Below are 26556 nucleotides of genomic sequence, written 5' to 3'. Positions count from 1 at the left end.
AGCTCCCCACTCTGGGAGTCCAGCATGTCTGCTGCCTGCTTATCACAGCCATTTATCACCCGCAGAGGCATTCAGGCACAAAGCTTAAGAACCAAGGCCACTTTCCAGCAGGCCCCACTTGCAAAATAAAAGCCTGATGGTGAGCAACGCTGAACTCTCATCTACATTTGCCTAGTTTTGAAGAACTGCAGATCTGATCATTTTTGTAAGACTGTCCGCATTTCAGTGAGGGGGGTGTGGGGGGTGTGGGGGGCATGGGTTGAGCTCCCTCTGAAAGGATATCCTGGCACAGAGCTTAACGTCCACCATACCGATCAACTGGCGTCACCTTCAAAAGCTAGTTTCTGGATGCCTCAAGGGAAGAGTTACTTTGCAGCTATGAAATCTGGGTCAATGACAGTATCCACATTTGCTGGTGAGACCCTCAACAACCGGTGGGATTCCCCACCCCCACACGACTGACTGTCCAGGGCAGCCACGAGCCTCTTGGGAGGGAGGGGAGGAGGGAGGAGAGGGCCGAGGTTACCCTCCCTCCCTCTGCACAGCAAGCTCAAGCCGTCTCCAGCACACCTGGAAGGCCATGTTAGGAGCATCATGACCTGCACAGCGGGGCGGCCGGTGATGGAAGCCTGCAAGACAATCTCAGCCTAGCAGACTCCCAGTCCTATGCATTAACCTCCTGGTGGCCAGCACGGATGCCAGGGTAAACTACTAGAGTCCAGTTCGGTGTGGAGGCCTGGTGATCTGCCCGTCAGAGTGTGACTGCAGCTCCCAGCGACAGTGGAAGCGACGTGAGCGGGGAACACAGCAACAGGTGGAGGAGAGGGGTCTGGAGCAAGAACCGTGAGGACCGGAAGTGGAAGCAGACGTGATTAAAGACCCAACAATGAGGGGGGAGGAGGCGCCCCTGAAGGTACTCTCTCTGTCATTGCAAGAACAGGCAGCCCCCCCCCCCCCGCCAATTACAGAGAAAACGAACTTGAAACAACTTAGAAAACTCAGGCAGAAATGTACGGATAGGACTGCAGAGGACAGCTTAGGCCCAGTTAGCTGTACACATGCACAGTGAAGGACGTGGTTTTGGGCTGTCCTAAAAAGGGGCCTGGATTTCCCTGGCTCTGTCGGGGGGCGGGGGGGTGTCCGTATTTGGGCTCCCTGTGCAGGAAGACCCTAATGATTACTCCGGTCAGAGAGGGGAGGGAGCATAGACACCCCCGTTCTCCCAGACCTTGGAGATATGCTCTCTGGTCCAACGGGATGCCATGATCTTTCCATCCTCAGGTCCTAAAAAAGCCTCCATTATAGGACATTTGACCAAGGCCCAGGGGCAGGCAGGCTGACCTCAGAAGAAAGGATGACCTCAGACCACAGGTGCAGAGGCTCCCTTGTGCCTGGGTTCATCTCTGCTGTTTGAAATGTTTTCAGGCCTCTACTTGTCATATGGGAAACTTTTCAGGAAGTAAACAGAAAATTATACCCAGAGGTCTTGTTTTCCACGCAGGTCAGGACCTCAGAATCATGAGATCAAGCCCTACCTTCCTGGGCTCTGTGCTCAGCAGGGGGTCGGCTTGGGAGGCTCTCTCCCTCCCCCTCTGCCCCCACCCCCGCTCCCACTGGCTCTCTAAATAAATAACTAAATGTTAAAAAAGAAAAAAAGGAAGGAAAAAAGAAGTTATACCCAGACAATAAGACTCTACTTGTATTTATGGAGGAAATTCATAAACACAAGATTCTGGGAAAAAAAAAAAATTATTCATGTCACTTTTTAAGTAAAATAATGTGTCCTTTGAAAAAAATTAGAATAAAATATCAGAATGGAAAGAACACCAACCACCACCACCTAGCACATCGTGGGCCTTTGGAAAATGAAAAAAATGGAGGATTTAAGGGATTTGACCAAAAGGTTTCCCAGAATGAGATTCAATTCTGACTCCAAACAAGCCAGCTCTGAAGGGCGAGGGGAAATGGAGTAAACATGACTTCGTCACGCTGGGCAGAAATGAAATCCGACCAGGGCCCGAACTGGTGATCTTCAAGCTGCCTAAGTCCTTTGTACAACAAGGAAGGGAATGAAAGCTGAATGCATTAATGAGCTTTCTAAGTAAACACAATGGTTAACCACCACAGACAGTGACTCAGGACCACCTTTCACCCCGCCACCTGGTGTTTTCAATAAAGGAACGGATGACTTCAGAATCCATTTGAATTACTGCCTGGAATATCTGAGTGTTAATGAAATTCAAAGTACACACCCTGGTTTTCTCTGACAACCAAGAATCATTTCTAAGGGAGATAGGCTTGTTTCTCACTGATATGTTAACATCAGGCTTACATTAAGCTCTGTTTCTCTTTATAATGCTCCACTGGCTGCCCCAGGGGAGCCCCAAAGCCAAGAGAATCACAAATTAAAATGTGAAATAGCCACCACTCAGAAAGAGCATGAGATTTTTGGAACCGGCTTCCAGCCCCACAATCCATTCACTCGCATCTGGGTCCCTGTGGGGACCCCCAGGGTGCCGTCACCCTCAGACCTGCAGAGGGCCTGCCTGGGGCCCTTCTGGCCTTGCAGTCCTGCCACTTACCCAGGCTCACGAGGATGGCGGGTTTCCTGTCGCTAGGCCTCAGGGGAAGCTGACACTGGAACCACGGCGGGGTTCCAGTCTCTGGGAGTGGGCTGGCCGGCCGTGACCATGACAGGTGTGTACACAGTGTGGACCAGGAATCTAGATCAGGCCAGGAGACCACAGTAAGCTGGGCCAAGTCATGGAGAGTGGACCAGGCTGGGCCCTTGGGTGGCGTAGGAGGGCGTCTAGGCTACATGACGCCAGGTGGGGCAGGAGAGGGCCCTCTCCCTGGGGAGCTGCGCATCCAAATTGGACAGCAGCTCAGGATGACGAAGAAGAGGACACTCAGTATGTGCCCCAGTCACACCCACAGGAGGCACCACCAGCCACTCACTGGCCACTCCTTCCCACTGAGTCAAGACCTGGCCTCGATCCTTCTCAACACAGGCTCCGTCTGACCGCCAATTCCCCAAACTGGCAAACAGTTGCTGAAACCCAGGGGGCGGGCCTCTGCCCCTGCTCTCCAGACTTCCTGCAGCGTTTAGGCATCCCGTTGTGAAACGCCGGGGGTGCTGGGTGGTTTCTGGACACAGCACTAGAGAAGGAGCCCCGCTATCAGGCCAGTCGCGAGTTCAGGTTGTCCCAGACCCAACTCCTTCCCTGCCCCCGGAAAATCCAGGTCTGCCTTTATGGGCCAGGACTCCTGGAGGAGAAAGATCAGCACCCTTCCCCTCCCGGAGGGGCCCACTTCTGGGACTTCCTCCAGTCCGGCAGCTCGCCGTCTGTATGACCCTGGTTCCTACCGGACCCACACACGTCCCTCGTTCTTTGTATTTGGGCCCCCTCCTCCAGAAAGGTCAGTGGCTTTAGGGATCACCACCAGTATCTGTCATATACCTGAATGAAATCCATCCCCCACAAGCCACGTGCCCCTCGCAAAGCCACACAGTCGGGACACCGACCGTCTATCCATCCTGGTCACACTCGGGGCTGCTGTACCACAGCCGGCCACCCCGATGAACCCCGGGGAATGCAAGTGAATCCGAATTCACTTGAGCCAGACGCGCTCCAGCCCAACACTCCAGCCCCACGGAGCCTTCCACTTTTCTGACATTTTCCGACTAACGCGACAGGAAACCCACACTGGGTCCTTGGAAGGTCAGCTCAAGGTCAGCTCCGTCTATGGGGAAGGGGCCCATGTGAGCAACCAGGAGTCGCTGCCACCACATTTCATGCCGCTCTGAGCCCTCCGAGTGATTTCTTTTCATTCCAAGTGATTTCGTTTTTGTGTTAGCAACAGTCTGAGACCACGCTGCCAAGAAGACTGGGCTATGTCACCTGCAGCCGAAATTTATGGGCAGAAAAAAGAGCAAATTGGATACACAGCTGCTGTTTCTCTCCATCAGCGATTTCTGAGGCAGCGAGGGGCAATCAAGCGTCTACGTGAGCAAGAAACCACAGGAACCTGAAACGTGGTACCAGCTACCGTGGCCGAGACAAAGGCTCCCCACACTCCCTGACAGCTCACCCCCACGAGCATTTCTTTTAGCAGATCCTTCTGAGATACATAAGGAGGTAGCTGGGGCCCGTCCCTCCAACCTACACGAAGTGGATTCACGTGACAATGTTTTCTACATCAAAAGCAGGAAAGGGGGTCAGAGAACAGGCTGTCGTTGACAGACGTCAATGGCTGGCCAGTATTTGCTGACCGTCATCTCTGATGCATCCCCAAAGGAAGGAGGCAGGGGGGCACCAGGCACTCCAGAACATTCCTCGCTCCATCTGAACTCTTACTAGAACATGCTCAATCCTGCCTCAACCCTCTGGACAGGAATATACTGTAGTTATGGAGGTAGACCTGAAGCCATATATTCTGTCCTTAAGCCATCCCCCCTAAGATATCAAGAAATAAATCTAATGGGGAAACGAATCCTCACTGCTTGATGCTTTCTAAAAATCTTACTCATGGGCACTAAACCCACCCTCAAGGGCTGACGACGAGAACGGGAGTGCCAGCAATGTGTATGAACATTCTCGTCCCTGTGCTGGGTCCCAGTATTCCCAGTCTGGACACCCATAGCAGGACTACCTTCTTTCACTGAGAGATGTCTCTGAGAGGGAGCCCCCCACCTTGTGGACAGTTCCCAGGGGAACCACATGTGGGAAGCCTTGAGGGCAGGAGTAGCCCATAAGCTTCTGATCCTGGACCAAGTGAGCTGTTCTTTGAGATGGGATAGGCAAGGGGTTCCCATCTGGAAACCGGAGTCTGTTTCCGCTGGGTCAGTGAATCACTGCTGGGCCTTGGACCCCATTCCATGACTCCACTTCCCCATCTATAAAATGGGACCTGGACCCCTCCTATGGCAGAGATGCTATGAGTGTCCAATCAGACAACAGAGGCAAAAGTGAAGGTCAGTTACAAGAGCAGCTGTCATTTACTGCACACCTAGTGTGTGCCTGGCACGGTGCCTGTTTTCCACACATCATCTGCAGCCCTTACAGCAATCTGCAAATGCACAGTTAGTAGCCTCATCTCACAGCTGGAAAAACGGAGGCCCAGAGAGGTTCACCAACATGGTCAAGGCCACAGAGCACGCCAGGCTACCCAACACGGTGCGGCATCAGGTGGGAATGAAGCGGCCTGAACCTCAGAGGACCACAGTTTTGCACGCCTTCAGCAACTCGTTCAAATTGTTAAGAAAAATTACTCCAAACTTGGAAGCCAAGCAAAGAAATTTCTGCATGCGCTGTCAGTATCTCACGCTAGAGCAGGGCTTGGCCGACGATGGTGTGCGGGGCCAAATGGCCCAACGCCCTCTTTGGTAAAGAGGGTTTGACTGGAATGTCGCCACCCCGTTCATCTACACATTGTCTGTGGCGCCTTTTGAGCTGTGACAGTAGAGCGGAGCAGCCGTGGCAGAGACCAGATGGCCCACGAAGCCTAAAATATGCACCATCTGCCGTTTAGAGGGAAGGGTTGCCTTGCTCTAATTCTACGGACTCTGGCCTAAGGGGCCGTCCAAGGTCTCAGGAAGGTCTCGGTTTCTCTCTTTAGTATTGATTAGCGTCCCGTCTCCATACGGTTAGATACTAACTTGTAGAAAACAGAAAGGCTGCAAATGATTTCTGTTCGGCGGAGAAGCAAATGATTTTCGCAGAACACAAACAAAGAAACCTCGAAGGGTATACTGCACTGTCTTGTTTAGCCAGTATTAACCGGTTTTATAGCAAACCTTGCAGTAAGGTCACAGTTAAGATTCCGGCCTTCTTTGTTCCACTGGCTCTACACTGGGTTCCCCCATTTTCCTCCACTCGACCTGCTTCACCGTCCTGCTGGTTCCTTCATTACCGAGTTCAGCAGATCTTAGACATAGGCTCAGCGTCTACTTAAGCAAGAGTTAAGCTTTTAGCTTTTTAGAAAACTTTAGACGACTCTGTAGAACACCGGCATTGCCTGCTTGGCCAACGGTTAGCAAAGAAACTTCTGGACCACACCACATTCTCAAGAGGCCGTGCACGGCAGCAGCAAACCCATACCTTGGTGTCCTGGTGGCTACGGGAAGCCAGGGCAATCTGCCTGGCTAGCTTCAGAGCTTCTATCCGCATGACAGCAAACTCTAACTCCTCCTGTCCAAGGGGCGGGGGGTGAGCAAATCGCAGGGGAAATGCATCAAGACAAGACGTCAATGTGTCCCACATCCAAGAAATGAATGTGCCATGTGAATGTGTCATAACAGGGACTCAGGAAAAACACACGCTCTGGCTTTCTTGCACAATTAACACCTCAGCAGATCATGAAATAAGTGTTTAATTTTTTTTTAATTGCCCTTCAGAATGTCTGTTGGGAAGGATCGTGTGGTCAAATATGAGATGATTTTTAAAACGGGATCAAAATTTTGACTGCACTGTTTCACTGGATTTCTTTCCTTTTTGTTTGTTTTATGTCAAGATGGTCAACAGTTTCCATGAATGGTTTCACATTCTCAAACGACTGTTAACCATCTCTCCAGGTTTGCTCTGAAGTTCTTAGTCTAGAGGGTATCAAATTAAGTTGTCAGGTTTAAGGCAAAGAGTAGCTAATTGTTTTGGTTCCAGATGTGAGACTGAGTCCAGATGTTATCTCAATGGGAGTCTGAGATAGCCTCCCCTTCCATTTATACAAATAGCTTGGCTCGCTGGTGATCTAATACTCTTGGTTCTGTGAATAAATCACAGACACTGCTTTGGGGGCTATCAAAACTGAAAAATGACTCTTTGGGTCCAATTTCCCATTTGGAATACAAATGGTTTGTCCCATCTGTAATCACACAATTTATATCATTTTGGCGTCTTGGATCAAGAACAGCCATCACACATCAGTCTTTGAGGGAGAAGAGATTTCATCTGGAGCATTTCCAGCAATCCCTTGTTAGATCCTGTCTCGTTGCATTTGGGGCTTGGAGTTCATTCTCTACTGAGGTTTTCACAAACTCCCCAAAAGGTCACACATGGGCTACAAACCTGAAGTTTCTGGGCAAATACTGGGGGGTTCTTTTCTGCTAAGTCGGGTTCCAGATAGTCAAGCGCACCACAGAGAGAGGCTGGATGAGCTAGCCTGCTGAGGAGGGCGTCAGCAGAGGCAAAGGAGCCCTCAGGAGCTGTCTGAAGGCCAGAAGAGGACACAGAGGAAAAACAGAGGAGACACAGAGTGACATCGATTCCAAGCAAGGACCATGCACCCATTTGCTGGACATTTCTGACTTAACGTTAAAGAGAGCATTAGTTAGGTGACACTACTTTCCTTCTCATCTGGACTAATTCCACCTGCTGGTGATGGCATCTTGAGATTGACGGGCTCCTGCGCTCCCATCCCCCAAGCCCTAGGTGCCCACTTACCCCCCATGTCACCCTCACTCCCTAACCAACCAGTGGGATGGAAGTTAACATTTACTTAATTATTTGAAAATCTTGGTGGGGGAGACAAGGCAGTTGATGGGTTTTCCAAACATAATATAACTCATCAAGAAAACACCTACAAGTATGTGTCAAAGGTTTTGATAAAGGTCATTTTCTAAATAATAGAAAGACAATTTCCAATGAAAAATGGTCTCTGGGTCTATTGGGAAGACTCCAAAGTCAAAAGCCAACTTTGTAGAAGTTGAAACATGCATGAGTCCTTCCATAGTGTCTTTTTGAGAGACTGAGTCCTATCTACTTTCTTCTTGCTTACTAATATTTTTCCAGCATCTAACTGACACACAGTAGGTGCCACACACTAGGTGCTCAATAAATATCTGAAGCATGAGACAAATGGTCAACTGATACAGAACAACAAAAGTAACACTAAAAGTAATTAAGTCAACAGCTTCAAATCCTCTTGGGGAGGAGGTAAAAGAGAGAAAAATAAAAATTCACCTAGAAGGATGGCCCGTTTTAGATATTCAGGGAGTCTGTTTGCTCTGCAAGACTCCAGAGGGGTTGGGAGGGGAGGGATATACAAAGAGGTCTACAAACAGGAGGGATTTCCCATCACCAAGGCCTGGGAGAACCAAGTGTTTCCTAAACGAGTGTCCCCTGCCCTATCATTCTCTGCCCCTGACCTAGAGTATGGAGAAGCAGGTACAAACTGAAGTCCGTTCCAAAGCAAGAGTCCAGCCCCAAGGGACTAAAGTGGAAAATCAAGAACCCTGAAGGCAAATAAAGCAGTGAGGTAAGAACTACAAAACCACAGAGAATGAAGAGCTTTTCTCTCACGGCTAGGGCGCAGGGTCTCGGAGGCTGGCTTCTGTGGTCTGGGGGTTGGGTGGGGCCCCACGCCAGGTGCCAAGTAAGTGTTGCTCTGAAGGACTGGACCCCTTGGTGACGGGACCCACCTGGCCCAGGCCTCACCCGCAGTGATCTCAGGCCCCTCCGACCCCACTTACAATTTCAATTGTGTCTGAAGCAGTGCCCAAGGTCATGGCCTCCAGCTCCTTCTGGGAGGATTTCTCTGGCACCTGCAAGTGTGGCTCTTGGTTGGGTGCCAGTCCTCGTGGGACAGGATGCTGGATCTTTGCCCCTGTGTTTACAAGGGCTTCGGTTTCCTCAAAACTTGACCTGAGGAAGCAAAGAGCATCTTTGTCTCGTTGGAAATCCCACTGAAACTGACCAGGTTGAGTCCGGACTCAACCACCCTCCCACGACATCCCACGCTTCCACAGCTGCGTTCCCAGAGGGAAACTGGGGAGGGTGGTGGGTGGCCAGGGAGCCTGTCGACTGGACAACCTGAAGGAGAGGGTGGCCCAGCCCCATCTCAGGGCGGGTCAGGAGCACAGACACTCCCAGCTAAAGGCGCAAGCCAGAGTTAGGCAGACTGTCCATCCCTTGGCAGTGCACCCCGGGGGAAGTGCCTGTGTACTGCATCTCGGTTTCCTTTTCTGTAGCACAGGAGATCGTGCTGGGTAAAGGTCAAGGGAGACACTGTTCACATGTGAAGCACCTGACATGGTCCCCGTCACCATGACTATCGCTGAGACAACACCACCACCATCTTTCTCAATACCCTGGGTGGGTTCAGAAGTCTGTCTGGGAAGTCAAAGCAAGTGCCTTCACTTCTGCTAGAGAATGGGGCAGGGAAAGGGATGGGAGGGTCCCAGCCCCAGAGCGGTACCCCACCCGCACCGGCTCAGAACAGGGCCCTAACCAGTGCTGGTTCACAGTCACGTGAACAGCGAACGTCTCCCTGGCACTTCGCTTTCCTTATAGCATCTCTGTTTCATCCTCTCGGTGGCTTTGGAGGACAGGCACCCCCAGCAGAACGGCACAGTTGGGGGGGCTGCCTAGAACACGGAGAGCCTCATTTAATCCTCATAAAACTTCTACAGGATCGGTTTTATGACTACCCCCTTTTACCCACGAGGAGATGGCAGCACAGGGGCTCAGGGAACCTGCATCAGGTCACACAGCTAGTAAGGGGCGGGAGTAGGACTGCGGGTCTGAGGGCTGTGGCACGCTGCCTCCCCATGGGTCAAGTCACAAGACCATAGAGTAGGTGCACTGGGCGGGGGGTGATGGGAGGGGCTCATGCATTCAGCTGTTTACAGGACAAAGAGCAGCAGATAACACCCTCACCCTCATCGGCCCCGGTGTGTCCGAGGGGACACTCAGAGACCCGGAAGTGGGCTGCATGAATTCATCCATGCAAATGAAACCACGCCAGGATAAGCAGTACCATGGGGCTCAGAGGCTTGGGGACAGATGGCCTGACCCGAAACACTCTCCTCCTGGAAGTCATACCCTGAACACGGCGTCGGGGACTCTGACGTCCGGCCGGGGGGAGACTTGACCGGGCTCTCCTGAGACGTGTCAAACATAAGGTACAGGGCCTGCTTCTTCGGGGCATCATCATCCTGCTGCAGGGATCAAAGGCACAGGTCAGCTCAGCTGCAGGTGGCCTGAACACGCCAGAGAGAGAAAAACCAGAGCTCTCTTCTACAGAATAAATAACTCATCAGGGAAAAGCCTTCGTTCTTCTCAAGTCGCCCAGAAGGGAGCAGGAAGCCAGTGCGGCCAGGGGAGAGGAGAGAAAAAGGGGAGGGAAGAGGAAGGTGGAGGGAAGAGGAAATGTGTGCTGCCGGGAACAGTGTCGCGGGGAGAGGGATGGTAATGGTGTTGGGGTGCTGCACGCTGTGGGCCGGCGTGTCCTGGCCACGCCCTCTGGATGGCCAACCATGGGGCCACTGGGGATGAATACAGGGGCAGGCAAGACCCCAGCCTGGGACGGGCAGACGGAGGGGTGAGGGGACGAGCACGGTGGCCCAGTGTGGAGAGCAGCCCCACCATGTTCTGCCGACCAAGGGTCAGGAGATGCAAGCCTAGCATCTACAAATGATGCAAAGAAAGACAAAGATACGACGATATGTCCAGGCCACTAATGTCACAGCAAGCCCTTCTGGTGCCTCCGGGCCTCTGACGGCATCACTGGACAACAGCAGGACGCAGGAAGTCCTGCTGGGCCCTAGAGGCAGCAGACAGGAAACCCGGGGTCCACCACCCATCACAGCCACTTAAATGAGAAAGGGATGGCAAGTGGAGGGTGGGGAGGGGGGGACGTCTTGCCAGAAAAGCCCCTCTTCAGTTCCATAAAGCAATTAATTTGAAGAAAACAGATAATCGTATACCTTAAAAACCACCAACCCACTGCTATACCTTTTTAAGAAAATCTCCGACTAGTTCTTCCATAACCTAGGGAAATAATGATGCAGGAAGCCTAACTGCATTCTCATTTGCTCCCTGAAAATAACACGTGGAGCGGACCGAATATAAACCTCCAACCCCCCGTGGTCCCTGTTCACCCTTACTGTGCACCCAGGACACTGCGGGCACAGAGGACCCCCCTGGATTTGGGACCCGAGCTCAGGAGGAGGCCAGCGCCTGCGTTTTCACAAGACAGGGAAGAGAAGCCAGTCCGCTGCTGGCCTGAGGCAGGACTTACAGGTAAGGAGGAGCCAATCTTCTCCATATATTCAATTTCATAGGAGTTTCTGTAATCCAGCTCTGCAAAGGAAACAAAAGGAGAGTTAGTGACTGTGGGGTGGGGAGGAAAGGTCTGGGCCAGGCAGGGTGGGATCTGGAATCAGACTCTCAACTCGGAGCTTATCCACTAACTCTCCAGGTTTCCGATTTGGCTGGAAGGGGAGGCTCTTGCAGCGAAGGGACTCCTGCCATCTGGGCGCCTGAGACAGTCCAAGGAAGTTCAGGTGTGAATGGCAGAGGTCTGAGCAGGGGCAGATCTGGGCTCCATGCACAGAGTTTTCAAACAGTCTATTCTGAGTGTTGCTTCTCTCTGTGTCTCACCTACGACGTGGAGAACATTCCCACATGGCTACAGCATTTAGAACCCACCCCTCTGCGGTCCCTCTCCGAGAATGCAGCCCCGCCATGCTCCGGGGCAAGGGGAGAGCATACATTGTTCCTACAATGTTGCTTGTTAAGAGAAGCTTCACAAGTCCCCTGGAACATTTCCCAGAACCCTGCCAGCGCCCACAGGGCTGGTCCAAACCAGATTTCCAGATGCAAAGACTATGCAAGTCCAGTTAGGTGGAGAAATGACCTATTTCAAACAGACTGGAGACCAGAGGCTGGAAGGGAAACTTGAAAAGACTCTCACTGGAGACTAGAAGGCCTCGGTCCCTTGGGTCCCCAAGTGAGGGATTGGGGAGGGGGGTAGGAGTCCACGAGGACACCCAGGTCTGCCTCTCAGCGGAACTCCCTGTCCAGGGAATGGATTCCAAGCCCACATGACGTGCTCCAAACCGTGCTGGGCACAGTGGCTGTGGAGGTGAACCAACCCAGAAAGGGCTTGATTGTCTCAGAAGCCACATTCGCCGCTAACAGATGGCCTCTCCTACTTGAGAAGAAAACCAAGAGGTCCCACGCGACCTGCTCAGAAAGCAGGTCTGCAAGAGCGTCCGTGACAATCCCTGATGCTTATTTCTACCGTAACACGGGAAGAGCAGTTCTGCGTTACAGCACCTGTTTCTCCCTATGGCTGAAGGTATCACTTAAACAGTGATTCCTGAATCTGAGCTCTAAGAGGACACATCTCCTGAAAGACCGTTCCCAAACCCACGAGCATGTGGGGATGTGGCCATAGGAACTCAGGCACTGAGAACACATGCACGGCTCTTGAGTCTCTGAAGCTCCCTGGAGAAGTAAATGCCTCCGGCCCACGGGCTCGGCCTGCCCTGGGCTGCAGTTCAGCGTCTGGGACTGGAGTCGGCATCCGTTCTTAGGCGCACAAGGATTTATGAAGACTGTCTTCCTTGTCTTGTAAAGGCGAGGTAAGCGAGGGGCAGTGAGAGACCAGGTGATTTCTAGAGCCCCCTCCAGATCACTCACTTTCCAGATGTAGGACTTCAGGACTATCATTTTATTGTCCTATTAAAGACTGTTTTAAGTTGAGAAGATAACAGGGCATCTGCGGCCTCCTTCGCCAAGGTATCATTATCAGCGCCAAGGCATTATTCAACCTTAAATTATTTAGCAGAAACCCTTCAGCACACCCGCAGTGGCACAGAGCACCCAGGATGCACCAAACAGGCTTGGAGCCACCACAGGGATTTTTCCAGGGACTGAGGCCCTGGGTGCGTGCCCAGCTCTGGTGACCAGCTCAACTCGGTCATGCGTCCCGCTTGGAACCTTAGCTCGTCCCCTGGCAGCTGATCAGGGGGTTTCAGGTCACCAAGCTCACTTATCTGCCTTCTTTCCCACCTGCCAATGGGGTCTTCCTTCCCACTGCCCAGTGCCCCCCATCCCGCCCTTCAGAGGCAGCAGGTGGCAGTAAAATAGTGGGGGATTGTCTCACCACCCCCCACTCCGTCCCAAGAAATGTCTGCATCCGCCACGGGAGCTTCCGTTCCTGGTGATGCCTGGAGGCGCTCCTTCAGCACAGGGCCTGAAACTTCCAATCAGAGCCATGTGGGGTTCTCACTTATTATTTACAAACTGGTGCCTGGGTGGCTCAGCCAGTTCAGTGTCTGCCTTCGGCTCAGGTCATGACGCCAGGGTCCTGGGATTGAGCCCCATGTCGGGCTCCCTGCTCAGTGGGGAGTCTGCTTCTCCCCCTGCTCCTCCTCCCCCACCTGCTCATGCTCTCTCTCTAATAAATGAATAAAATCTTAAAAAAAAAAAAAAAGAAAAAAGGCCTGGAAAAGGTGCGAAGAAAAACAAACTCTCTTCTTGTCATTGACATCATCTCCTGTGCTTTGAAGGAGTATCTTTGAGAATGTTGTTTTCAAAATGTCACTCATCTGCTCTCAGTCTTTCAGGGCTAAAGCCTCCACGGGTGGGCTTGAAGGGGGAGCCATGTCCGGCTCCAGCTGTGGCCACACACAGCGGACAGGCCAGGAAGGGCGACGCCACTTACACCAAGTGGCCCAACACCTTCACGTCCAAGAGAGGCGTGTGCCGCCGCCCGATGCAGAGGCCCAAAGGTATTTTTAATGGGTCCTGTCATCTCTGAGGTCGCTTCCAGTAATCATTTCACGCTCATCAACGCACCGTGAGGGGGCCCGGTGGCTGTTCTCCTCCGACTCTGGTTGCCAGAGCTTGGCTGGGGACTGGGCAGAAGCTGGAGGATGCGGATGAGCCCACATCGTCATTCCCAGAGTCGGGGCAGCCAACTCCCTAGCTTCCTCTGCCTGTTGACTTCCCTACAAATGGAGCTCAAAGGGCCTCCATGTTGCAAAAAAGTTAATGATGTCAGGTAAAAGCCCTACCGCAGGTTACACAAACCTAAGGAATTGTGACCCCGTATGTTATAACAGCTCATGGCTAGTATTTCTGGAACTTCTAACATAAGTGAGGAGAGAAGGGACCCTTTGTTAGGGGATAAGGATGTTGCTCCCAATGTCCTCACCGTCACTCCTCTGAAAGTCTGTAGTGTGACAGCGATGGCGCCCACCACAGAAGAGTTAGGCTCTTGAGGGGGGCACCTCCCCCTCTGTTGGAGCGGGAAGGTAGGGGTAGATGTCACTGTGTGTTAGGGAGACAGGGTTGCTGGGTGACCCTCAAAAGCCCACCAGACTTGTGATTCTAAAAGACTGCTCTCCTTGGGTCTCTGGGACCAGAGCTGGGAGAGGCTTCCGAGGCTCCTAATCTTGGAATCTCTAAGGACCGCAAGAACTAGGATTTTCCCTACCATGCTTCCAAGATTGTGCAAGAGGCCATTTACTAAGCAAGTGTCCAAAGAAAAACATTTGAAATCGCCAATCTGAGTTTTTAATCCGTGGGATACGATCAGTGTTGCCATGAGCTGATGAAATTACCACCCAGACACGCACGTCCTTTTAATGAGCTGGGCATCTTTCCAAACTAGTTCCATCCAGGTTTCTCCAACTACTCCCACAGCGTGAAGCTCTTGTGGACCCAGGTCGGGAAGCACCGCTGGGTTCCACACCCTCTTTCTAGAGACGATGAGAGGAAGGCAGCAGGGCGCTCACACACGGAAGCGTGGCGAGGAAGGGCAGGACGCTGAGTCGTCTGGCAGCCCTGATCTACAGGGACTCGCCCCACATCGCTCAGCAAGTTGGCACGGCTCCAAGTCTGGGCTTCCTTGCTGCTAGGTGGGGAGGAGCAGAAATCCACTCTCTAGAACTGAGAACGAACTGAAATCATGTATCCAGGAGACTCAGTGGGCCTCAGAGCACTGCACCGGTGTCAGGCCCTCCCTATACGTCACTTTGAGAACTGGCCTTGTAGCAAACACCTGTTTAGAGGGTTGTTATTTCTAACCCCAAATCTCGTTTTCCTGTGATTTGTGACTTCTGTGGGACAAAGCCTCAATCAAGGCTACAGCTCTAGCCAGATTCTTTCTGGTGATGACATCAGCACCCCTGGGGCATGTCTGGACTTGACCTCAGTAAGTTAACAGGAAGGACGATCTGATGGGGGGCCGGGCATCCAGTTTCTACACCAGACCGCTGGAGGGAAGCAGGCTGTGGTCAAAGGTGAATGCAGGGTCAACACCTCCTGAAACTCTAACTGTCCCTTGTAGGTACAGATGACAGTTTCCGATTGCCTGCCCAGTTGGGACTTCCCGAATCTTCCCGATCATTTTCTAAGAAGGCAGGTTTAATAGAGCTTTGTTCAAATGTACAGGTTTACCTATCAGTTGAATTTTTGCAGAAAATAAGCAATGATCAAATATGTCAGCAATGATCAAATATGGCACTGAGCTAGTGAGTTGTCTGTTTTGGTTCCATGCCAAAGACGAACAAACATGTTAGCATAGATTGGGACACCGATTAGTTTAACAGGTACTAATAGGATCTTTATATTTTCTATTAAAAATGCACGTATTGGGGGGCGCCTGGGTGGCTGAGTGGGTTAAAGCCTCTGCCTTCAACTCAGGTCATGATCCCAGTGTCTGAGGATCGAGCCCCGCATCAGGCCCTGCCTCTCTCTCTGCCTGCCTCTCTGCCTACTTGTGATCTGTCAAATAAATAAATAAAATTAAAAAAAAAAATGCACGTATTGGGGCACCTGGGTGGCTCAGTCAGTTAGGCATCTGCCTTCAGTTCAGGTCATGATCCCAGGGTCCTGACATGGAGTCCCACATTGGGCTCCCCGCTCAGTGGGGAGCCTGCCACTCCCCCTGCTTGTGCTCTCTCTCCGATAAATAAAATATTTTTTTAAAAAAAGCATGTCATCATCATTACAGCATAAAGTGACCCCAGAGAAGCCCAAGCCAAGCATGGGAGACAGGACACGGGGCACTGCGGAGACAGCCAAGCCAGGGAGGAGGTGCACACATGGGGCCAAGGGGTTCCATCCAGTGGGGCTCGTGGCCCAGGTGTGTGTGCAGAGGAAAGGCCTATGGAGGGGCAGAGGCTAGGACCCAGGGCCCCTGGGGTCAGGCTGCAGTGAGATGGTCACTATCAAGCCTCCCAAACCCCAACCTGAGGGCAGCCTGGAGAGCCAACCAAAAGGCTCTATTCTACAGAACACACAATGCCAAAACACCCAACTACACATACTTCAGATGGTCTTTTCATCTTCAAACCGTAGAGCGGCAATCTGGTGAGAAGTTCCATATCCAAACCCCCCTCCCCCGCCCAAAATGAAATGGACCTCACTCGTGTCGTTCAGAGACTCTATGGGCACAAAGCAAGCTGGAGAGCGGCCAGGACACGGGAGCGTGCCAAGGAAGCAATACAAGCTACCCACTCTCGGTTACACCACTGCCCGAGGGGAGGGAGCGGGTGGGGGGAGGGGCAGGGAAGTGGGGGTTCCTTAGCAGCAGCCAAGAAGTACAGGTAAGATTTTCAGGTGCAGTGGCCGTCATATTGATTTATACTCATTTTTTTGGAATGGTCGGATATCAAGAGCTTGGAAAGGGAGACTGAGAACCATCCCAACAGTTCCGAGTGCTGGAGGGAAGCCCCTGGAGGGGCAGAAGCAGGAAAGACCACCATCACCATCAGCCCACGAGATGGTTTCAGGCCCCAGCAGTGTTCCTGACAAAGAAGGGAAAAGTGTGGGAGCCAATACAGAGATTCAGAAAAATCACTGTTAGCGGAGTAAGCAGTTTACCAAAAAAAAAAAAGAAAGAAAAGAAAAAGTCTTGATTCACCCAATCATGCTGTGCTGACTTAACACAGATGAATTTTTCAAGCCAAAGGATCAGACAGAAAGCTGAAAGCAAAAATACATGTAGGAGGAAGAAAGATATTGATGAGCAAAGCAACACGCCTGGGGTCCCGTTCAGAAAAATGGGTCTCTGGCTGGCAAGCCTGGAGTGAACCGTCTGGTTTGGGGGCTTGAGTGGAAGGTGCGGCTCCCACTGTGGAACGTGCTGTGGGGCTGATGCCTGGTGGTGGCCCCAGGAGACCCCAGACCTGGGCAGGTCTTGACCCACACGGAGCACCTAGCTTGACGGTGCTGCCTACAGCTGCGATCGTGTTTCAGAATCACCCAGGCGCGTAAGCCAGAGAGTAAGCAAAGCTCGAGTGAGCTCAGGGCAGGAACTGGGGGGCCCTGAGCGGACTGGCCCTCGGCTAGCATCTTGGGGTTGGGGTACAGCTGGGTTCAAGCCTTAGCTTGGAGTGCCTGGATGGCAAGGAGACCTGGCTTGGAGATTTTTTCCCTGGCCCTGTGCTCCGCAGGGAAGGTGGTCTCCAAGGCAGGGTGGGGGTCCGGCTGCCACCAAGGGGCTTACCCTCTGTGGGCGAGCTGAATTTGGTGTCATTGACGAAGGTAGACAGGTCCGAGGGCTGCGGGTAGTCCTGCTTGTCAGCCTCCAGATCCACCGTCACACACGTCCACTTCTGGTTGGTGACCGCCAGCTTCTCCTCATCGGTGGCGTGGACCACCGCGGAGATGACCGGCGTTTCTGGTGTCGCCGCTGGCGTGGGGTCCTGGGAGCAAAAGAGAAGCAGTCTCTCCTCTCACACGGTCTCTGGTCCCCAGCAGCGCCCTCCCACCCGGGTCTGCGGTCCCTCCAGCCAGGACAGGTCCCCATCAACGTCCTCAGCACGTCCTTGGACTTTGCTCAAAGTGGTCCCAAGGACGCAAATTCTTCACTCTGTGAATTCCCTTATTCCCTTTCCTGATGGGTTGTTACTGGGGTGGAGTGGGGGGGTGAGTAACCGTGGGTTTAAAAAAAAAAAGAAAATCAGGAGTGTGTGTCTGGGTTATCACAGAACTTCCTGCTCATTCACTTTGAAAAAAATAAGGAAATTTACTTATTGGCACTTTTATGTATTCCAACTACTATGTTATGTACACACAGGGCTTTGGGGCCTGTGAACTGATCGCATCAACATTGCCTGGCAATCTTCATGCCTGTCCCCAGAGGATCTGCACAGGGCGGGCAGATAAGCACTGGTGGGGAGCCCAGAATTGTTAGAGCTGAGCTGGGACTGGGACCCCAGGCTCCTCTCCTGGGTCTGGGTGCCTTTCTCGGCAGCCCCACCTGCTGCGGTCTGCTGGCTGGGACGTCCCTAGCTCAGATCGGGGCCCGACACACATGCCCGAGGCCAACCTTCTCGGTCCGTCAGGGTGCAGATCTATCTCATGAAGGAACTAGTTAGAGGGGAAAGGGCCCAAACCCCACTTCTTCAGGGCGTGATTTCCTCGATCTCCCTGCTTGGATTTTGGCTACACAATCCAGTGCTCCTGACACTCCTTTCTCACTAGATCTTCATTCACCTCCGAGGACTTTCTCAATTTGGTATTCACAGGCATTCTCCGCAGGTGAACCGACCAGAATGGGTCAGCGTGATTCCTCCAGAACCCACCAAATGCTCCCGCCGAACACCTATCTTTCTACTCTTGAGACACGCTCTCATCAGGGGGATCAAAATGAGGTCTTGCAAACGGCAAGGGAGTCCCCAGGTAGGAGGCAAAGAGGATGCTGGAAACGGGCCCGTGATGAGCAGAAAAGAAAGCTCTGTTGACCAACGGGGAATCAAAACGCATGGGCGATCGCTGCCCGGCTAAGGGGTAAATCATGCGAATCAAAGGGATATCGTACCTGAGAAGGTGGATCAGAGAGAGGAGACCGTTTTGGCGACCTTTTCACCCTAAATGTGTCACTGGAAATAAAATGGAGAATGTGAACACAGCAAACAGGGGTACAAAACAGTCCAGAGCTACACAGAGCAGACCGAAGCCACGCCCTCCGGCCTCCGCCACCGCACACCGGCTAAGAGATGTCCATGCTGACGATCCATGCCAACCCAACACCCGAGATCATCGCTGCCCCCCCGGGAAAGAATCCTCGAGCTGGAAATCTTTTAAAGAGATGCCATTTTGGAGAGCTGGCCCAGAACACGCAGCTAAAATTAGCCAGATGTTCTTATTTTAAAAAGCAGATTTTGGTGAGGTTAATGTATCCAGGTTCATCCAAGAAGGTCTGAACCAAGTGAGGTGCGAGGCAGGGACCTCGACTGCTGACACGGATGAGCGTGACCCTGCGGACGGGCCGGCAGGCCCACACAGCAAACCACGGACAGAGCCAGAAACAGAAGAACGTTCTGGGTCTTCAGGGAAAGTCCCTTCCCGCTCACTGGAACTCAGAGAGTAAAGGATTCCAGCATCTTGGCACTTCTGGGTGAGAGTCTAAGCAGAGGCGGGGCCAGGGTGAAAGGATTCTTTTTTACATTGTAGCGCAGTTCACACAACATACAATTTACCACCTCCGGGCGCCGATTACCACCTCCGGGCGCCGTCAACTACTTCCACACCGTGCCGGCCATATCCAGCGCTGTTCCGGCACGAGAGGGTTTCTCTACGGTCTATTCCTAACCACAGTTTTTGTTTTGTTTTGTTTTTTTTTAAATTCCTAACCACAGTTAAGGACTCTTCCCTCCCTTCCTTTTTCCTTCATGTAAAGAATTAGGGGCAGGGGCAGGTCACTCAAGGCAACGGGAACATCAGATCAGACTTGCAAAGGGGTCAATGATGGAGAGCATTTTTAGCATAGGTGGTTCCACTGAATCACTGAGCGGGCAGGGGGGTCATTTCCCAGGCAGAACGGAGGCCTCCCCACCTGCAGCCTGGCCCCCCGTCTCAGGGCCCTCTGTGGTATGGTCTTGCCTCCAGCAAAGCAACAGTGTTTTGGGGGTGTGGGTTGTCCCCCTATCTTAGACCCCACTCCTTCTCCCTACTCTAACATTAACTGGATGGACAGGGCAATTCAGTACTCAAGTTCCCTCCCTGTGTCCCCTTCAACAGCACGCTCCAGCAATGGCATCCAGTCATGAAAAACTAGAGAAATGGTGACTTACAGCATTGACAGCATCTGCCTCGCTAGCCGTGCAGCCCTAGCCCGGAGCATGTATTTACCCATGCATATAAACATTTAATTGTGTATTAGAGAGTTGGTAACTGGCTGTAAAAAAACTCAAGAAATCCCTTGGGCAGAAGCAAGCCTGACAGACTCGACCCTATTCTGGGGGCCGCTGGAGGCCTGGGACCAGGCCAGCTTCCCTTGTAAGATGGGGGGGCGGGGCAGGGGGGGGGGCGGGTACCTGTCCTGGGGCCCCTGGGAGCTGCCCACAGTGACCCTCCCATGGTGGCAAAGCAGTACGGGCACAGAGGGGTTGGCTCGGGCTCCACTGACACCCAGCAGGGTGGCCCACAGTCGGCAAGCCGATGGAAACCTGGCCTGATCCTGGGAGGCCACGGATGCGGGCCCAGAGCAGGCTGGCGAGGGCTCTCACAGCCGTGCGCTCCACTCCGAGCCCACCTGGCATTTTAGGGGATCTCAATTCGAACCAGCCCCACAACCTCCACTTCACATGGTAGCGTGAACAAGCGACCTCGGGCCGCTGCTGTGGTCGGCCAGGTGGTTCTGTCATCGTGAAGCCACAGAGCTTTGAAAGCAATCGCTCTCTAGTCCAGTTGGAAATGAGAGAATGGAATGAAAGCTTTAAAAAAAAAAAATGTATGGGTTTCAGATGAAGACATCCAATATGCAAAGGGGAAAAAAAAAGTTCCATTCCTGACAAGCAGACAGATGTGGATAATCACATTTTCATAGCCAAGCAGTTTCACTTATGCTAATCGCTCTGGAACAGGAATGTAAGTCTGCTCCTGGGGAGCCCCATGCCCCCCGCCATCCCCAGGCCAGACACGGAAACCATGTAAGCAGCAGCCATGGCAAGGAAATGGAGAGAGCTTGAAAGCAAAAACAGAAAGCAGAAAAGCACAGGTAGGTGAGAGGCAGATTCCATTCAATTTACTTACAACAGAGAACACACAGACATCACATCTTCAACCATCCTAAGACAAGAAGACAAGAAAAGAGAGACAGACAGAAGGAACTGACAAAAAAGATAAATCTGCAGGCGGCCGGTTGTCAGTGGGTTGGGATACAGAAGCCACCCTGTGGCAAGCATGGCCACGGTCCCTGCTTTCTGGAGAGGGGCTGTGGCAGAGCACCTTCCTCTCCTGCTCCCGATCACCCCGTAGGTGCCAGTGCCCAGAGGGCTTGGTCTCGCCCATGTGGGATTCCAAGCCTTCGGCACTAGAGGTGAGACAGAGATGGGCTGGCTTCCCTGACCGGTCAGTTAGCTCTGATGGCAGAGCAGACGGTACCGAGGCTACCCATGGGGAAGGAAGGGATGCGTGATGGCTACAGGTTGGCTCTCGGTCCAACAATGAGAGATCATAGCTTTGTAGTCTGGGCATTTCAGACTTCTGTTCGAGGCACTGAAGAAAGCTTCATACGGAGTGTCTTCATGACGGAGTGTCTAGAAGGGCCTGGCTGGGAAGCTGATCTCAGAAGAGTCTTGGGATCCACGGCTAATGTCTGCTTAGAGAACCTCCTCTCAGGAAGCCCCGAATGGGAGGTAAAAAGGTCACCTTGTCTCAGTCCGTACCAGGCATAGTCAGAGAGGCCAGCGACTGTGCTCTCGTCTGCCGAGTTGGAGCCAGAAGCCTGGTCTCTGGGCCTTGTTCAACTACTGACCATACTTCCCGGGAGGGCAGGAGAAAGGCTCTAAGCACCAATCCGCCCACGCTGGGACCCACATCCTGAGCAGGGACCCGCAGCCATCCAGGTGACAGCTGGGTCTGGGGATGGACGCCAGAGGCACTGACGTGGAGTCCTGACGGGTATCCTACTTGGCAGGGGTATGGACAGCAGGATTGATTAGGAATGGCCACCCAGGGACTGTTTTCTCATTGATCTCTTCTGGACCTCCCAGAGCCTTGGAGTCTTGTGTGCAAAAGATGGCCAGAAACAAGAATGAGGACACACGAGGTACCTCACATGGGCTGGCTGCAGGGCAGGGAGGGGTCCAGGCCAGATCTCTCGCTTAGGGACCATTAAAGGGCAGATGCAAATCCTACAAATTCTAACAATATTTTCAAGATAGCTCTCCCTAACTTGTAGGCCACTCCAAAAAGCAATTCCCACGCTAACCGGAAAAGCTAAGCCACCAACGGAAGGTTGACCAAGTCTCTACCGGACAGTCCCTTCTTTATGGGCCCTTCCACACTCCCCTGGAGTCAAATGTCAGGTCTGCAGCTAAAAATAATGCTTTAAACCACTGTCATAAGACAACAAAGGATCAAGGACTCTAGACCCAAAGGGGTATGTGGCGGGGAAATGCCACCACTGTGGGTGCAGACAGGAAGGGAAACAGGGGCAGTGTTGCAAACCTAGCGGCCTTACGGCAGACGGAGGGAAGGGTCAGGGCAGCCACATTCATCCAGACACACGACCCAGGATCACAGCCAACGCACAGGCCCGCCTCTGGTCTTACCACCTCGCACCCCTGAACTTACGTCTTTAGGGGGGTCTTCTTCTTCTTGGCGGGCTTGTTCAGCCCATCCCCGTCCGCTCCATTGGCTTCGATGGCACTGGCCGGGATCTCAAAGGAGGCTGGGGACTTAGAAGGCGAGCTGGGGGTTTTAGAGGACGTCTTAAAAGGGTCAATGGATTCGTCACAGGCGTCTGGGTCAAAGTTGTAGGACTGCTGGGGCAGTGTGGGAGATTCTTGCATTTTTGAGGTGGAAGAAAAAGGGTTAAAATTGGGGTCATCCCACTTGTCAATATCAAAGGTGTAGGTACCTTTGGCGATAGGGATGTCGTTGGGTTCATCGGGGGATCTGGTAGGCGAGGCAGGAGTGTTGTCGAGTTTCTCGGGTGTTTTTTTCGTCTTTGGCCTCCTTAGGGGCATTTTGGCAACCGGCTTTTTGCCTAGCTTTTTGGTAGGAGGAGGGTTTTCCTGTTGGGTATCCCAACTACCCTTGTCCTCAGAATAGTCAAACTCCAGCCTCACCGAGAGCCCTTTGACTGGGGAGTCCTCCTGCCCCCCACTATCTGATGGGGTCACCTCCACTGCCTCTGGAGCCGTGGCAAGGGGCAACGTTTTCCTTCCAACCGGAGGTGAGTTCTGCACTCTGCCACTTCCAGAAGATGGGGGGATGGCCCCTTCGGCACCCTCGGGGTCCAGAGGGCAGGCAGCCTTGGGCACAGCAGTGGGTTCCAGGGGCGTCTCCTCCAAGAGGGCTGGGACAGAACCCTCCGTCTTGGCCAATTCCGGTTTTGTCTCTAGCGCTCGATTCTCCTCACTGGGGACAGTATTCTCCTCCACTGGCTCCTGTTGTGTCTCTTTTACTGGGGGGGTTTCGGTGGGTTTCTTTGTGGTCTGCTTCTTTTTTAAGGAAGGCGGCCTTGGCTTTTTAGTTCGCTTAAGGGTGCTGGAAGCACTGCTTGAACCTGTGCTATATGCATCTGGGGCCAGGGCCACGGCCTCGGGGTTGCCTGAGCAAGAAGCACCATCAAAGTCACTGGCTTGCAGGCTAAGAGAGCGGGACAGCGTGGACTTGGAGACGGGCACAGAATCGGTGGATTTCCTCCGCGTGTTCACTTTGCATTCCTGACTCTTAGAGTCTGAGCAGCGGGGCTCCAAGCTCTGGAAGTCGTCCACCAGCTCGATGCTGTCAAAGTCTAAGTTGTAAGTCCCGCTGCTGGCTATAGGCTTGTCTTCATCAAAGACGGCGGAGAAGGAGTGTGACGGGGGGCGGAAGGGGCTCCCTTCCACCGAGCTGCTGCGTGGGCCATCGGGGACAGAGGCCGGCTCGGAACCGCAGCCTGAGGAAGAGGAGGCAGAGGCGTCACTGAAGGACACAGGACACTGGAGCATTTCGGCCAGACTGCTGCCCTCTGAGCAGAGGCCCAGCCCCTTCCCTGGGCCCCCACTGGGGGGGCACAGTGCTGGGGTACAAAGCCTGCTCTCACCCATCACTACCCTTTAGGAGGGTGGTTAGGAGGGTAGCCTTACCCTCCGGTTCCTCATCTGTAAAATGGGAGTGATGAGGGCTGTGTAGGGAAGAGCTCAAATCATTCAGAAAAAACCTTTACCAAATTCCCAGTCAGGACCAGACACCATTGTGGGAGTTGCGGCCTCAGCAATGAACAAAACAGACCAAATCTCACCCTCCAGGAAATTACATTCTTCAGGGAGAGGACAGTTTAGAAACAAAGAAGTAAGATGTATAGACGGCCAGATGGTGATAGGCACTACAGAGAAAAATAAAGACAGAGTAGGGGCACTGCAATTTTAAAATAAAGTTGTTGGCAAAGCCCTCCAAGGAGGAAAAACATAAGCAAAGATCAGAAACAAGGTAAAGACGTGAACCAGGAGGATATCTGCCCCCTCCCCACCCTGCCCTGGGAAGGGGGAAGCATCATAGGTACCAGAGCAGAAAGTGCAAAGGCCCTGGGGTAGAAGCACACCTGGCATGTTAAAGAAATAATAGAGGCCAGTGTGACTAAAGCAAGGGAGAGAAAGACAGCCATTACTACCATCAAGCGTGTTCTTGACTACTCGGAGCTTGTTGTGAGGAACAACAGGGAGACTTTCTGTGGAGGCCCCCAGGCCACTGCAACACGCCTTGCCTGCCACCTGTCCCTACACCAGGCATCCCTTGTAATCTCTCCCTCTAGGTCTGCCTGCCATGCTCCCTTTCCTGGCCTCTCCTCCGGTCCAGCCCCTCTCCTCTCTGCTGCTCTTCCCCCGAGCCTGCCCACGCCCACGGCCACTGCCGGCCACAGAGGTTGCTCTGTCACCTCAGGACCCCACTGCTCCATGGAGTTCTGGCCATCCTGGCCTTGGCTCAGCCCCACTGGGCTCTGCCTGCACCAGCTGGTGCCTTTCATGCATTTCTGGGTTCACAGCTGTCCTGGGCAGTCAGCACGCCAGAAGAGGATGGGCCAGGAAACTAACAATATGTCACTGAACAAAGAAGGACAAATGCTGTGACGAGGTCTGCAGAAGAAGGGACTGGAGAGTTGGCGCAGGTATGGCCTGGGGCAGCGCTCCCAAACTAGTGCTTCACTAATGCGAGTTAAGCCCCCAGCACCCACCCTGTGCCCGGCTGCGACAGAGACCAGATAAAACACAGGCATTCAGTTAACTTGGAATTTCAGATCCTTGAAAAAGGGTTTTCGTAGAAATTTGTCTTGGTAATTCCTTGTTGATTATCCGGGATTCAGATGTAACCGGACACCCTGTATTTCCGTTTGCTGAGTCTGGCAGCCCCGGCCCTCATCCCCACAAACGGACATGGCTTGGGACGTGCTCACCTAACCCTGCACGGGCCTCTCGCTGGACATCTCGGAGCAATCCGTGCTCACGACTGCAAATGCGCGGGCGGGCGGGCTTGTGCGCTGGCCCCGACTTGCTCACGAGCAGGCATTTCCCTGGGAGCACCTGACCGAGAACCAGGCCCAGGCCATGACCACACAAGAAAGTCCAAGCTTCCTGAGTTCAGGACTGCGTCTGACTCATCTCTGCTCTTCCTGGATTGGTCACACTTTCTGTTGCGGGCTCAGTAAACACCTCCAGAATCGAAGACACCTTCTGGAAGCAGGTGCATTCATGGTTCTAAACGTTCCAGTCTCTCCTGCCCCCGGTGCCCCCCAGGCCCTACTTGTAGCTGATGCCCTGGAAGACGGGGGTTGCTTCCTTAAAGCCTCACATCTCTTCCACCAAACGATACCTCCCTCACCTAGGGAACACTCCCACTTCCTTCCCATCTGAAAAGATGAAGCCCCCTCCCTGCTTCTTTCCAAAACCAACTCCCTCTCTCTGCTTCCTCCAGAGCCTGGTCCCCTCAAACATCCTATCCTCTTGCCCAAACACATGACACAGAGGACAGAAAAGGACCAGAGGACCCAGGAGAACAGGGGCTTTCAAGGGGGCCTTGCAGGAGGGAGAAGGAGCCTCAGTCCATCCCACTGTTTCTAAAGCGAGGCCCACAATGACCAGTCTCCTCTCTCTCAAGCTGCCCCGGGCCTTCTGAGACCCTCAGACGGTCGGTGGTTCCCCAGAATCAGGGAACAGGCTGCCATCTGCTCATCGTCTGACCCAGAAGGAAAGCTCCTACCTGCTTACCGTCCTTTCCTCTTCACTGACATTCCCGAATTAACTCATCACGGACCAGGAAACCTAGTCTTGCTGCAGGGTGTCTCGGCCTTGGCACTGGGCCGTATCAGGACGGCTACTTGTTAGGGGGGAGGGGGTGCTGTGCCATTCACTGTAAGCTGTCATGCAGCATTTTCAGCCTCTTACCCACAAAAAGCCACTGACACACCAACCCCAGCTGCGACCATGTTTTAGGGGCACCTGGGTGGCTCAGTTGGTTAAGCATCTGCCTTTGGCTCAGGTCATGATCTCGGGGTTCCAGGATCACGCCCCACGTTGGGCTCCCTGCCCAGTGGGGACTCTGCTTCTCCCTTGCCCTCTGCCCCTTCCCCTTCTTGTGTGCTTGCTCTCTCTTTGAAATACATAAATAAAATCTTAAAAAACAATGTTTCCAAAAATTGCCAAATGTCCCCTTGAGGGGCACCGTGATCCCTGGCTGAGAACCAGTCTCATTGTGTGGTCGTTAGCAGGTCATTCCACGAGGCCCATTTCAGGGCCAGAAGAGCCTGAATTAATCTGAAGACAGGGGCCACGAACTACCATGTGGAACCCAACCTCGGCCTCTGCAAAGCCCACACTTCCCATAGGAC

General features: G+C 53.0%; 1 protein-coding gene across 4 annotated transcripts in view; it reads right to left on the bottom strand.

Annotated features, from left to right (window-relative positions):
* TACC2 (transforming acidic coiled-coil containing protein 2) overlaps positions 1-26556 on the bottom strand; it is a 187420-nt gene that overhangs the window by 15111 nt on the left and 145753 nt on the right. For all 4 annotated transcript variants that reach the window (XM_044240661.1, XM_044240658.1, XM_044240659.1 and 1 more), the window contains 7 exons: positions 22320-23631; positions 18559-18619; positions 17242-17440; positions 11017-11078; positions 9819-9934; positions 8468-8639; positions 7065-7205 (listed from right to left, as the gene is read on the bottom strand). In XM_044240661.1, the coding sequence (XP_044096596.1) occupies positions 7065-7205; positions 8468-8639; positions 9819-9934; positions 11017-11078; positions 17242-17440; positions 18559-18619; positions 22320-23631 (2063 nt within the window). The remainder of the gene's footprint in view (positions 1-7064; positions 7206-8467; positions 8640-9818; positions 9935-11016; positions 11079-17241; positions 17441-18558; positions 18620-22319; positions 23632-26556) is intronic.

The sequence above is a fragment of the Neovison vison genome, chromosome 2, assembly GCF_020171115.1.
Source record: "Neovison vison isolate M4711 chromosome 2, ASM_NN_V1, whole genome shotgun sequence".
Classification (NCBI taxonomy): Eukaryota; Metazoa; Chordata; class Mammalia; order Carnivora; family Mustelidae; genus Neogale; species Neogale vison.
Note: the sequence above shows the minus strand (reverse complement) of the source record. Positions and strands in the feature narration are given on the sequence as shown.